The sequence below is a fragment of the Myotis brandtii genome, unplaced genomic scaffold, assembly GCF_000412655.1.
Source record: "Myotis brandtii unplaced genomic scaffold, ASM41265v1 scaffold456, whole genome shotgun sequence".
In the NCBI taxonomy this organism is placed as follows: Eukaryota; Metazoa; Chordata; class Mammalia; order Chiroptera; family Vespertilionidae; genus Myotis; species Myotis brandtii.
In genome coordinates this window covers 3,409,941-3,423,917 of record NW_005367431.1, presented here as the reverse complement: position 1 = coordinate 3,423,917, position 13,977 = coordinate 3,409,941, and the positions used below count along the sequence as shown (strand labels likewise).

At 53.7% G+C, this 13,977-nt stretch overlaps 1 protein-coding gene across 3 annotated transcripts in view; it reads left to right on the top strand.

Moving 5' to 3' along the window:
• RPS6KA1 (ribosomal protein S6 kinase, 90kDa, polypeptide 1) overlaps positions 1-13,977 on the top strand; it is a 40,719-nt gene that overhangs the window by 726 nt on the left and 26,016 nt on the right. Inside the window, exons 1-2 of one of the 3 annotated variants that reach the window (XM_014546850.1) lie at positions 4,362-4,388; positions 7,302-7,346. In XM_014546850.1, coding sequence (XP_014402336.1) covers positions 4,362-4,388; positions 7,302-7,346 — 72 coding nt within the window. Of the gene's footprint in view, positions 1-4,361; positions 4,389-7,301; positions 7,347-13,409; positions 13,505-13,977 lie in introns of those variants that run through there. The other 2 variants (XM_014546849.1, XM_005875150.2) reach the window with 2 other exon arrangements.

Here is a 13,977-nt window from a genome sequence, read left to right as displayed (position 1 = left end):
GTGCCCTCCGATCCCTTGCCCCTTCTTCGGCTCCACCCCCCTCTGCCTCGGGTGTGTGCAAGAGAAGGACAGTTCCGCCAAGCGCCAGAGAGGGGATCCGGTGGGGCGCTGAGCCCTGGCCTCCCTCGCACCGCACACCTAGGACCCATGCCGGGAGCTGTCGGGGCTTCCTCCATTAGCGCAGACGGGCAGGGCCGGGGTGCCTGATGTCTGGGATTCTATGAGACAAGGATCATGGCCCCCTCCGCCCCCCACTTCTCCTTGACGTCTCCCAGCGCCCTCCCCCTCCCCGCTTCTCCGCCGCGGACCCTAGCAGGATTGTCCCTCTTGACCCTTGGCAGTTATGGGATGTGAGGTGACACCGCTGGTCTGGGACTGAAACTCTTGGTTTTCTTTGCCCCGAGGCTAGGGCCAGAGGACACCCGCGTCCCCTGCCCCAGATTGTGGAGAAGAGAGTGGAAAAAGCTCTTCAACCTTGTGAAGATTATTCCTGGAGAGGGGAGGACCTTGGTGCCTGCTGCCCTCTGGTGCCCCCTCCCATGGGCAGGGTCCCTGGGCCCCTGGGCCCGGTGGAGAGTTTGGCCTCTGCCAGCCTAGCCTCTCCCAGAAGCAGCTCCTGCCCTGCTCTGAGGATTCTGTGGTGCCAGGCCCTAAGCATGCAGGAGGCCAGCTCTTCCTGTGCCCTTTGACCCCAGGGTCAAGGTCAAGCCCCTGAACCAAGAGGTCAAGAACATTTTCTCTGCAGCCTCAAGTTGGGAGGCTGGTGATACTTCCTTTCGGAAGGAGGTGGGGGGATGTGAAGGGAGGGTGAGAAGACCTCACTGAGCCCGGGAGCCAAGGCGATTCCCCCTGCCTAGGTTCCCTTCCCTGCCCTCTCTTACCTGGGGCAGCCACCAAGGGCCCTGTCTCTCAGGGACACAGGTTGAGATCAGAGTGAGAACCCTTGGTCCCTAGCATCCAAGGTGTGCTGCCCCTTTAAAGGGATGGCCATGGCTGACACTGGCTGTTGGAGGGTGGGTGAGGCAGGATTAGGTAAGCAACCTGAAGGCGCAATTTGGAGTAAATTGCTCTGGGATCCCTGCCACAGGGTTTTTACAGGCCCTGCATGCTCTTGGAAGTTCTCTCTCGCTGACTCACCTTACACTGCCCTCTGCATCCCCTATTACTCCTTCCCCCCTACCCCAGGACTGGGTCACTAGGGTCTGGGGAGGGCGCTCTGAGGTGGATTCCACCCCCCTGTAACCTCGGCCTCTCTAGAGGTGGTAGATTGGGAGAGGCCAGGGAGGAACTTAACCCGAGGACTTACCTTGGAGATAGGGAGGGCAGACACCTAGGAGCCCGATTCCCAGTCCAGGGCACAAACTTCCTGCTTCCCTTAGGGAATGCTGGGGCAGGGGCCAGCTTAATCAGGGGGCCAGGTTTTTAGTAGGAAACTCAACTCAGTTTTGAGTACCTACTGCATGTGAACTCTGTGAAAGGAGAAGACTGGCTTAGTTCCTGGGATTGGGGCAGGAAGTGGGTGGGGGTGGGGAAATGATTTCTCCAGGAGCTTTACCTTGGAAATGCTGTGTGACCCTTAGTCAGTCTTTAGCCTCTCTGGGCCTCCTGTTTCTTCAGTGGCCAGGGCTGGGTGTTTGCTTCTGCTTCCTGGGTGCAGAGCCCTGGGTACTGCTGCCCATTCTCCCCCTCCCCCGCTCCATGGAGGTGCCAGGCAAATGGATGTTATTGTTTGGGTAACAGGAGCCATGGGGCAGCCAGGGCATGGGTTGGGCTGTTCTCACCGGAGAACAGGGCCTCCCTGTTCTTAGCCCAGGTGACATGTAAGCGATACAGCAGCCTGACCTGCAGGTATAGGCACTGCCTCTGGCTCCTGGCCGGGCAGGCGATAGACAAGGGGCTGGTGGGGGCATTTGGTAGAGGCCTGGGATCTGGACTGCCCTGCCCTCCCAATGACGCTGCTGAAAATGGGCTGCTGGGAGGCAGGGCCTGGCTCAGGGTGTGGCCCAGGTGGAGCAAACTCATTGGAAGTGTGGGGAGGATTCTGCCTGGGCCTTCCCTGACTTTGCCGAAAGAAGTAACCTTGTCCCCAGGCCCAGCCCTGCCATCTACAGAGCTTTACTGTGTGCCGCCCACCCTGCTTCATAATTAATTCTCATATTTAAATAATTCTCATAACAACTTCTCAAGGTCGGGAATATTACCCCCATTTTCATATGAGACAACTGAACTCAGAAAGAACTGGCCTATGAATTAATGTCAGAGTTAGTACTGGAACCCAGGTCTCTCAAGTGTGGGGAGGCTCAAGGATGGGGAAGGGTTGGGATCAAACTGGCCCAGGTGGAAGGTACTCCGAGAGAGGCTCCGGATGTTGGCAGACTCTCCTCATCCTGAAAAGCCCCTGTCCAGCCTTTGCCGAGGATGGATTGTGCCAGCCAGCCCTGGCACCTGGCCCCCAGCCTCCAGCATCGGGCAGAGCTGCCAATGCTGGGCTCTGAACCCAGCTCCTGGGGCTGCTTCCTGCCTGCGGGGCACGTGCTGTCTTTGTCCATCTGCTGCCTGGCTTCTCCAGATGCTGCCCTGGGCCCTTCTTCCCAAAACAGAGCTGCTTGAGTGGGAAGGAAGATTGCCTGTTAGAGCCTATCTCTGACTTCTTGGGAAGGGGTACAATGGTTGGGGGCCCTGGGCAACTGTCCCCATGAACAGTGCTCTTTGAGAAAGAGGGAGGAGGGTGGATCTCCATCCTCTTAAGAAGCTGAAGGGCCCTTCCTGTATCAGACTTTTTAAAAAAATCTTCACCCCAGAATATGTTTTTATTTTTATTTTTTAAATATATTTTTATTAATTTCAGAGAGGAAGGGAGAGGGAGAGAGAGATAGAAACATCAATGATGAGAGAGAATCATTAATCAGCTGCCTCCTGCACGCCCCACACTGGGGATCGAGCCCGCAACCCAGGCATGTGCCCTTCACCGGGTTCGAACCCAGGACCCTTCAGTCCGCAGGCCGACGCTCTATCCACTGAGCCAAACCGGCTAGGGCAAGAATATATTTTTATTGATTTGAGAGAGAGAGAAAGAAACATCATTGTGAGAGAGAAACATCAATTGGCTGCCCTCGCCCCTTCCACACCCCATATGCATCCCGACCAGGGACTGAACCTACAACCTAGGTATGTGCCCTGACCGGGAATCAAACCTGCAACCTTTTGATGTACAGGACGATGCTCCTAAACCAACTGAGCCACCTGGCCAGGGCAGCTGTACCAGACTTTTTAGATGAGGTCCTTCATTCAGTATTCTGCAAGGTCAGCATCATTGTCCCCTTCCATTCATTCATTCATTCATTCATTCAGCAAATATTTATTGAGCACTTATCATGTGACAAGTACTATTCCAAGCAACAGGATGCAGTTGTGTATAAGACAGACCTGCTTTCCAGTGGTCGGCAAACTGCGGCTCGCGAGCCACATGCAGCTCTTTGGCCCCTTGAGTGTGGCTCTTCCACAAAATACCGACTTTGGCGCATGGGCCATGAAGTTTCAATCGCACTGTACGTGCGCACCTGCACGTGGTATTTTGTGGAAGAGCCACACTCAAGGGGCCAAAGAGCTGCATGTGGCTCGCGAGCCGCAGTTTGCCGACCACTGGTATAGATGAAGGAACGGAGGCCCAGAGAAATGATGTGACAGACCCAAGGTTGGAGTGAGTGGCTGGCAGAGCTAGGATTAGCAGCTGTATCTTTGTGGCTGCCGAGCTGTGTTCTTTCTGCCATCCATGCAGCAGTCAGGTGAGGACAAATGAACCCTGTCTTCCCTGTGTGGACCCTGGCTCTGAGGGGGAAGCTCACCTGTGGTCTTTTTTGTACTCCTAGTCTTTTCTCCAGGGCTGCCATTCCCTTCTAGAGACTTTATGTATCAGCTCTTACAGATGTGGGGTTCCATGAGGATGCACCCAGGCCAGAGACCCTGGGACTGGAGGCAGCCACACAGGGCCTGTGGGTCCCCTGAAGCACCCAGGTCACTGCTCAGTAAGCCCACACCTCTGGGTACACCCACTGCCTCCTCCCCTCCCTCATTTGGGAGGGGACTTTGGGTTATGGCCCCATGTCCGTTGCCTGCTAACCGAGGGACCTCAGCGGGTCCCTTCACTCCCTGAGCCTTGTCTGGAAAATGGGAGTAATAGAGCCTATTCTGGGCTCCCTGCTCTCTCTGCTGGGTTGAGCTTTGATCTGACGTACTACGTGCTGCATCTTGAGCTGGGTGTCAAGGATATGATGACAGACAAGCCAGGGCTCCTTCCTGAGTTAACCTGCAACTTCCTCAGTGCTGTGGGATGCAGAGCAGTGAGGAAAGCACTCAAGGCTATGTGGACAGAAGAGATGGCATTTGAAGTGAGTCCTGGGAGAAGCCTGGGAATTAGCCAGAGTGACAAGGCAGGAAAGGTTTTCTTGGTAGAAGAAGTGAGCCATCATGCGAATGCTCAGCAGTATGAAATAAGCTGGCCGGTCCAGGGTCTCAGGTCATTCAGTTTAGCTTCAGAATAATGATGACTATTGTTTATGGACCCAGTACATGCCTGCCAGGGATAGCTATTTATAGACTATTTTGTTTGCTTCTTACAGCCACCTGATGTGGCACATTACTCTTGTCCCCATTTCACAGATGAGGCCTGAAGCCCTAGGAAATGAAGTAACCTCAGGGTGATGTAGGTGGTACGGAATACAGAATTTGAACCCACAAGGTTAGGTTCCAGAGCCCATGTTCTTTTTCATTTTTTTCTAAATATATTTTTGTTGATTTCAGAGAGGAAGAGAGAGGGAGAAACATCAATGATGAGAGAGAATCATTGATTGGCTGCCTCCTGCATGCCTCACACTGGGGATCGAGCCCACAACCCAGGCATGTGCCCTGACCGGGAATCGAACCGTGACCTCCTGGTTCATAGGTCAACACTCAACCACTGAGCCACGCTGGCCAGGCCTGAACCCATGTTCTTAATCACTTGTGTTGGGTAGTTGGAAATGATAGCCTCGAAAGCTGTGCCAGGGAGCTGGGACTGTATTCTCCCGGCAGTGGGAAGACATGGAAGGGTTTGGGGCCTGATACATAGCAGGTTCTCAATAAGTAGTGAGTGAGTGACCGAGGAAATTAATGGCTCAAGTGCAAGATTACAGCTGAGTTTTAGGAAGGTTGGAGGTTTGAATGGGGGAAGGTTGGGCAAGGAGCTGTGTGTAGGCTGTTGAGACATCTGTGGGAATTCTATCAAGAGTCTAGACCAGTGATGGTGAACCTTTTGAGGTCGGCATGTCAGCATTTTGAAAAACCCTAACTTAACTCTGGTGCCGTGTCACATATAGAAATTTTTTGATATTTGCAACCATAGTAAAACAAAGATTTATATTTTTGATATTTATTTTATATATTTAAATGCCATTTAACAAAGAAAAATCAACCAAAAAAATGAGTTTGCGTGTCACTTCTGACATGCGTGTCATAGGTTCGCCATCACTGGTCTAGACTGTTGGGTGAAGTGGAGCTCAAGCTACAGATGCATCCTGCCTCCCCCTGGGCCCTGATCAACCTGGCTCTTCTCCCCAGGCTGCTGAGAGATGACAGCATGTATGTGTATGTGCGTGTGGAGGGGCCTGCAGAACACTGGCCCTGGGGAGGATTAGGGGCATTAAAGGGGCTCAGGGGGCAGGATGTCCTGGAAGCGGCGGAGGGAAGCTGTTCCAGGGGCAGGGAGATTATGTAATGGGCAGAACACAGCTGTGCCTGCTGCTGCCAAGCAAAGCCACAGCTGCCCTGTGGACCCAGCCACTGGCTCCAAAGTCCTGCCCTGCCCTCGGCTGGGTCTTCCTAGCTATTAGGAGCCTCTGTCTGCCTCACCACACTTTTGCTGTGCAAGGAAGATTGGGGACAGCTCCATTCAGCTCCCCAAATTCCAGATAAAAGTAATCACCTTGTATCACAGGACTGGGCTGGGTTTGGTATACTCTAGGCTGGGCAAGCATGTCAAACTCGTTTATTTAAATAAACGAGGCATGCAGCCCGTCGGCCACGAGTTTGACATGCTTGCCCTAGGGTGAATAATGCCCACCTGAGTGTGAAGTCTGGGGACTGGAAAAAGCAGGCAGGACTGCTCAGAGATTGACTCCAGTGTCCACCCCTCTGCAGGAAGTTCCCTGCCTGGGATGTGGGCTGCTCTTTAATAGACCTCTTTTGAGCATCTCCTGGGTGTCAGAGACCAGAATTTGAATCCCCACTTACCAGTTGTGTGACCTTAGGTGTCATTACTAGGCCCCTTGGCCTCAGTTTTTTCCTCTGCCAAATGGGGCTAGGGCTTCCCTCCCAGGTCATGAGGATTTAATGATGCCACAGGTGTGAGGCACTGAGCCCAGTGCCTGACATGTGGGAGGGGCTCGGAAGAGAGCAGCTGTTAGCACGGAGCCCTAATCGCTGCCCTCCTGGCACTCCCATTTATTCGGAAGGGCAGGCCTGTGTGTAAATAGTCTTTGCAGCCCAGCTGGTGTGGCTCAGTAGTTGAGCATCAACCTCTGAACCATGAGGCCATGCTTCGATTCCCCGTCAGGGCACATGCCTGGGTTGTGGGCCCCATCCCCAGTGGGGGGCATGCAGGAGGCAGCCGATCGATGATTCTCTGTCATCACTGATGTGTCTATCTCTTTCTCCCTCTCCCTTCCTCTTTGAAATCAATAACAATATTTTTTTAAAAATAGTTTTTGCAATGTGACAAGTGGTACAATGAAGTAATGCGGGGGCAGAGTGAGCCAGTAGTGGTTCTGCCTGGCAGGGGTCTCAGAGCGGGCAAGGCCAGGGTAGCCACTGTCTCTGGGCTGGATATTTCCCAGACTTCGTCTCTTTCTACCCTTGCAGCACCTCTGGGAAGTGGCTATAACTACCCCCATATTACAGATCAGGAAACCAAGGCTGTTTGCAATTGGTACAAAGTTATAGTTTGTCTCTGGCAGAACTGGCATTGGGAGGAGATGACATCTAATCTGGGCCTTCAAAGATAGATGTTGGCCGGGCAGAGAGTTGAGGGAGGGAGTTTCGAGAAATGCACTACCTGGATGGTGAGAGGCTGTTGCAGGAGGGCTTGGCACCTGTGCTCTCACCGTGCAAGTGGAGTTGGGAGACCCATTCAGAACTCCTGCCCCGCCTCCAAGTCCTCCCTAGCTATTGGAAACAGCCAAGGATGGGGGGACCCACGGGTCTATCTTTGCTGTGTCCCACGCTGATAAACCCTGACAATGTTCCGTAATCTCTCTTCTCTTTTCCAGAATGGACAGGCACCTGGGGAAGAAGCTGGCCTTCAGTCATCCAAGGTGAGGGCGAGGGCTAGCACCCTGGGCCAAGTTCTGTGAGGGGGGCACTGTGTGCCTGGCCCTGGAGGAGGAGGGAGGGAGGCCTGCCTGCATCCCACCTGGGTGTGAGAGTCCTGGCCTCTCCCCTCTTTCCCAGCTCAGCCTTTCTTCTCTGGTCCCAGTTAATCCTCGAGGCAAGCCTGTGCATGGAGATCAGTTGCTCCAACTTTCCTGTTTCTTAAGTGAGAGGACAGTGGCCCAGACAGGGCCAGAGCAGAATTCATGCTAGAACTCTGGTTACCCATCACCCAGGCTAGGGCACTTCCTTAGTTTATTTACTCTTGGCATCTGGGCTGACTGAGAGGAGAGGGCTGAAGGGGTGTGGGGAGAGGCTCGGGTCAGGTGGGCCTGACAAGGGCCTGGAATCATCTGGGCATGTGATGCTAGAGAAATGGGCACACAGACCATTTCTCAGGGCTCCCAACTCCCAGCATGAGGCTGTTCCCTCACCCCTGCTGTCTCTGCTTCCCCTGGGTCCTCCCATACCCAATTGTGAGGGGTCACAGAGCTGTTCTCCCCCTTTTTATATATATTTCATTGATTTAAAGAGGAAGGGAGAGGGGGAGAGAGAGAGATAATAGAAACATCAATGATCAGAGAGAATCACTGATTGGCTGCCTCCTGCACGCCCCACACTGGGGATTGAGTCCAAAACCCAGGCATATATCCTGACTGGGAATCAAACTGTAACCTCCTGGTTCATAGGACACCGCTCAACCACTGAGCCATGCCAGCCAAGGCCCCCCCGGCCCCATTTTTCCTTAATGTTTTTACTTATTTCAGAGAGAGAGGGAGGGAAAGGGAGAGAGAGAGAAATATTGATCGGCTGCCCCCTGCACGCCCCCCTCTGAGGATTCTGACTGGGAATCAAACTGTAACCTCCTGGTTCATAGGACACTGCTCAACCACTGAGACATGCCAGCCGAGGGGCCCCCCTCCCCATTTTTCCTTAATGTTTTTACTTATTTTAGAGAGAGAGGAAGGGAAAGGGAGAGAGAGAAATATTGATCGGCTGCCTCCTGCACGCCCCCCTCTGCGGATCGATCCCACAACCTGGGCATGTGCTCTGACCAGGAATCGAACTGGCGACCCTTTGGTGCATGGGATAGCGCTCAATCAACTGAGCCACCCTGGCCAGGGCTCTTCTTCTCCCTTCTGAGTCTCAATTTTCTCATTGTAAACTGGGGATAACAGTGCCTACCCATAGGTGTGATGTGAAGAACATGAGATAGTAACTACCTGGTACACAGTGACTTCAGCACCAGCAGTATGAATGCCCCAATGCCTTGCTCAGCTCCACTTCTTACTAGTGGCCACACCCTCCAGCCTGGGTCTGCCTGGGCACCAGACCTTCCATAGGCTCGACCTTTGAGATACACCCAGGGCTGGTCCCCATGTTTGTCTTGACTCAGCCTCCTAAGATAAGTTTGCTGAGCTGCTTGAGGTAGGGCTGGGTGAGAGAAATAGGCTCTTACCTCCTCGTCTGGTGGTTACTATGGCAACCTTGGGCCACCAGAAGCCAAGCAGGTGGTGTGGACTGGGCTCCTTGGTTTGCTCAGCGCCATGTCTGCACAGTCTCCTCCCACAAAGTAGCTGCCCAGTGAAGAACCAGGATGTACATATCTTGGAGCTAAGATTCTGGGGTTGCAGCTTTGGGGATGTTGGTGGTGAATACAGCTTCTCATCCCAAGAGCTAGAGTGGCTGGTAGGGAGAGGACAGAAGCTTACCCAGTCAGGTAACCTACATTTAATCCCAAGCCTATGACTCCTGCTCTAGAGAAGAAAATTCTGGGGTGGGATGATGAGGCTGGAGATGGAGAGGGTGGGGATAGCCTCGAATGCCACTTTAAGGAAGAGAAAGAGCTTAATACACACCTGGCAACACACTAGGAACGTTCCCTTTAGTTTTCACAACAGCCCTGGAGGTAGATATTGTTACTATTCCCATTTTACAGATGAGAAAATTGAGGCCCAAGGTCACATAGGTGGTGGGCAATGTAGTCAGATCTTGCTTGACCACACTCCTCCCAGCGCAGGGAACACTCGGTGCTGTAGAGGAAGAACATTGGGTCCCCCATGACCCCCAAGTTCCATTATTCCTAGCAACCTCCTCACCCATCTTCTCTGTTGCCCCAGAACGTCACAGTACCCCCAGTGCCCACTTCTGGGCTCAAACACCAGGGGGCGCTCAGTCTGTGTTCAGGACCTCATCACTTTGTGTAGTGGAATGAGCTGGCAAAGAGCTGGTGTATCATTTGCTTCATCAGACTTTCAGGGCACCCTGCTGTGCCCCTGGGGGAAACCCAAAATGAAATCAACATCCTCACCCTCAGGGAGCTCTCAGGGGGGCAGGTGGAGACAGGAAAGCTGTGTGATGGGCACTGTGATGGGGAAGAACACGATTGTAGGCATGCAGAACTTCCATTCTGTGCCAGGCCCCATAATGGGCAGAGCAATGCACCACCTCCCAGTGCCCACATTTCTCTCAGTGGCAGGGTGATGTGAGCATGTCAGTGGCATCTGAGCTTAGGACTGAGCGTGGACCAGATGGACAATCACGGCCAGGGATGGCAGAGGAAGAAACACTGGGAGGGCTGTAGAGGACCAGGCCATCTTCTCTATAGAGCTGGCATTTGGCTGGGCCTCAAAAGGCAGGATGTGGGCACTTGGAGAGAAAACTGGGTCTTCCAGCTGGAGAAGAGGTGGGAGGGGGACTTGGGAGTCAGGCATTCTGAGTTCAGAATCCTGCCCCTCTTTCCTGTTTGCCTCATAACCTTGGGTGAGGGGTTTGCTCCTCTGAGGCGCAGATGCTTTTCCTGTACAAGGCTATCCAGAGGAGGGCATGGGATGTGTATATGTTAAAAAAATCTAACCAAGTGTGAGGCACAATGTTGGTGTTCAATACTTGTTTTATTTTGTTAGTTTTGAGCAGAAAGGGAGATTTGGGGTTTAGCAGCCATAGTGTAGACAAAAATCTAGGGTGAGAGCTCCCTGGATCTTTTCAGTACCCAGGGTGCACCTGGTGTCCTCAGGCACACTGGGGTTCCATTCACCCTCCCTTCCTTCCTGGGGGTAGACTGGGCACCCCAGGCCCCCTCCCCTGGCTATCTCCGGAGCTGGACCCCTTTGAAGTGCCTGTGGGTCTATTTTGAGAGCTGAGCATCTCCCCCCTCCCCTCCTCTCTTCCTGTTTATGAAACCCTGATCCCTCCGGATCCCTCTGGCGCCCCTGGCTGGAGCTCAGGCAGGATGTGACTGTGGACTTCAGGGAGCCTGGGGAGCCTCAGGTGTTGGGGGAAACTTCCCTTAGATTGGCCAGGGCAGGTAACCCACCCTCCCAGCACCTGGGACCCTGTGGCGGGGCTCTGTCCCTTCTACCTGCCCAGAGGAGACACTGCAGCAGGAAGACTGCCCTGTAATCCAGGGAGAAGTTCTGTTGACTGTGTTCCTCTGCCTCTGTGGCCCATTTTGCTTCTAGAAACAACATCTAATTTTAACCTCTGTTTTACAGAGGAGGAAACTGAGGCTCAGCTAGAGAGAGAGTTTGCCTGGGAGCGCTCAGCTAGTGAGTGAGCAGTTCTTAACTTCCCTCCCTGCACTCCTGGCCTCAAGCCTCTTTTCGCCCCGGTCTCTCTACATGATGTGCCTTTTTTTCCTCCTTTCTGTCTGGCCAACTCCTGTTCCTCCTCAGGGTCCTGCTGGACTGCCCTCTCTCCGGAAGGTTTTCAGACCTCACCGTAGGCCAGTGATGGCGAACCTCTGACACGTGTGTCAGAGGTGACACTCGAACTCATTTTTTTTGGTTGATTTTTCTTTGTTAAATGGCATTTAAATATATAAATATCAAAAATATAAATCTTTGTTTTACTATGGTTGCAAATATCAAAAAATTTCTATATGTGACACGGCACCAGAGTTAAGTTAGGGTTTTTCAAAATGCTGACACACCGAGCTCAAAAGGTTCGCCATCACCGCCCTAGGCAGATAGTCACCGCCTCTGGGCATCCACAGCACCTAACTGTAGCTCTGTCGCCGGCAGTTGTGTTTTGTTATCATGTATTTATTTTTTGGAGCTACCTGAGATCAAGGCCGGCATCTGCCTCAATCTGTCTGCTTCCTAGTGTGTGGCTCCTGACATGGGGATGGAGCAGGGGGCCAGGAGCTGTGGGTGATGTCCACATGGGAGGCCGCTGGCCGGCCTTGCAGGGAGGGCAATGATGAAATGCTGAGGAGTGTAGGCTTTGATTTTGCTGTTAGCTCTCCCCCTTTCTAACCGTGTGGCCTTGGCCAAGTCACTTTCTGAGTTTAGTTTCCTCATCTCCGAAATGAGACGGAGATGCAGGGCGTGGCAGAATCCACACCAGCAATGACTGAAGGAAAGAAAAGTCTTACTCCAGTAAATTATTGGAGGCACAGTTCTCATTGTCACTCCATGCCAGTCCTGGCCTAGTACCTGAGGTCAGCGCCCCCATCAAGGATGCCTGGAAACTGTGGAACCCTCCTCACCTGCCCAGAGGCATGCTGGGAGACAAGTCGGGGGACATCTGTCCTACAGGAGGGGCAGTGCCTGGGAAGCCCTGCTGATGCTGCCCACTGGGGAAGGTACTGTTGATATTCGTTAGGGCCAGGGGTTGGCAGGTAGGCTTGGGCTGTAGCTGGTGGAGGGAGGCCCAGGGTGAGGACCCTAGGGACCAGGGATCAGGCAGGGTCTCTGGTCTTCTCTCCCAGCTGCCTTGTGGGAGGAAGTCAATAAGAGGAAGTATCTATAGGGGGGAATGGGGCAGGAACCAAGGGATGTGGTCTGGTGCCTGTCCTACCCCTTCTGCCATCCAGAGGCCTCACGGGCCCTGCACATAGCCTTCGGCAAAGGCACTTCTGAGACCGTTTCCTTCCTGTTGCCCCTTCTTGTACACTGCTCGCCACAGATCATCTTCCTTTGCCTCTCAGGGACTCGAGGGTTGGGGTGGCTGAGGGCTGTCCGAACCTCTAAACTGCCTGAAGAAGCTGGGTGCAGTGAGAAGCCTCTAGGACAGCGGTTCTCAACCTGTGGGTCGCGACCCCTTTGGCGGTCGAACGACCTTTTCACAGGGGTAGCCTAAGACCATCATGCATATCAGATATTTACATTACGATTCATAACAGTAGCAACATTACAGTTATGAAGTAGCAACGAAAATAATTTTATGATTGGGGTCACAGCATGAGGAACTGTATTTAAAGAGCCAGAAGGTTGAGAACCACTGCTCTAGGAGGTATCTTTCACAAGCCCAGCAGGCACCATCAGATTGCTTTATTGGAGGCCCTGTGAGGACTGGAAGGGGAAGTCGGTGTGTATGTGGGGGTGTTTCCACATAGGGGATGTCTGTGGAAATGGTTTCCGATCATCGGCCTGTGTGTATTTGTGTGTGTGTGTCAGTTCCTGTGGGTGTACTGGGGTGAGTGATGTGGCAGGGTCACGTGGAAGGGGGCTGGGCTGGTCAACCCCTGCCCCAGGCTACCTGCTCCTCATCTCAGACCTCTGTGGGTCCTTGCCAGGGCCTTCGGCCCCCTTGCCCATCCCAGGGCCCTGGACTGTCAGGCTCTTTAGGGCCGGGCTGAGTATGGTGGTGCCTGCTCTGTGGGCTGTCGTTTTGGGTGGGCCTAGCCATGGAACGGTCACTATGGGGGAAGGGGTGTCTGTGCTGTAGGCTGGGGCAGTTAGAGCCCATGGCTTGCTGACTTCTGCCCCTCATTCTCTCAAGGAATGTTTGTGGGTCCTAGATGCCCACTGTGTCGGTGCCTTATCACCTGTGACTCTGTCTGTGTTCCAGTCTCCTCTCTTTAGGATTAGAGGAGACAAGTAGGGGTGTGTCCCTGCCCCCTCTCCCCATAGTCATGGGCTTGGGGTCTACAGTGTTCCCTCCTCAGCAAGGGAGTCTGACCCATCTTCTGTCCCTCCTCCCTGCAGAGGGGGAAGTGAGAAGGAGGGGGTCAGGGACCCTGCCTTCTGTGCTAGGAAGGCTGAAAAAGCAGAAGTAAGGGGAGTAATGGGGCCCTCTGGCTACCAGCGTGAGCCCCACCATGCAGACCCCGGCAGATTTCTCCAGAGTTGAGAGAGACTCACTCTCCTGTCCCAGAAAGGTGAGCAGAGGGTTGGCCTGCCTCCAGCAGTGTCTGTCACCATAGCTCTGGGCAAGGAATGGGCTCGGGGTAGCTCTGTCCCCTGGGGTTTCCGGGTGACTGCCTCTGCCTTCAGGGAGTGTTCTCAGTCACAGACAGACGTGGAGGCTCAGGGTGGGGTGGGCAGGGTTTGCTGTGTGGCTCTGCCTGTCCCACCCAGGGCTATACGCGGACCTGATTAGCTTGCGGCTTTTTCTGACTGTTCAGTGCACCATGACCATGGGGCTGGCCTCTGGGGGTCAAGACCTGGAATGGGAAGTTCCCGGACTGACCCTAGTACGGAGGGAGGGGCGGGCTTGGATGAGAGGACATGGCTCTGGGTGACTTACCTACCCACCCTTTCCTGGCACTTGGGGCCTGCCAACCGCAGGCGCAGCATTAACCAGGGGAAGGACTTGGGTTCTGCCACCACTTCACTTTGAGCCTGGGTGAGT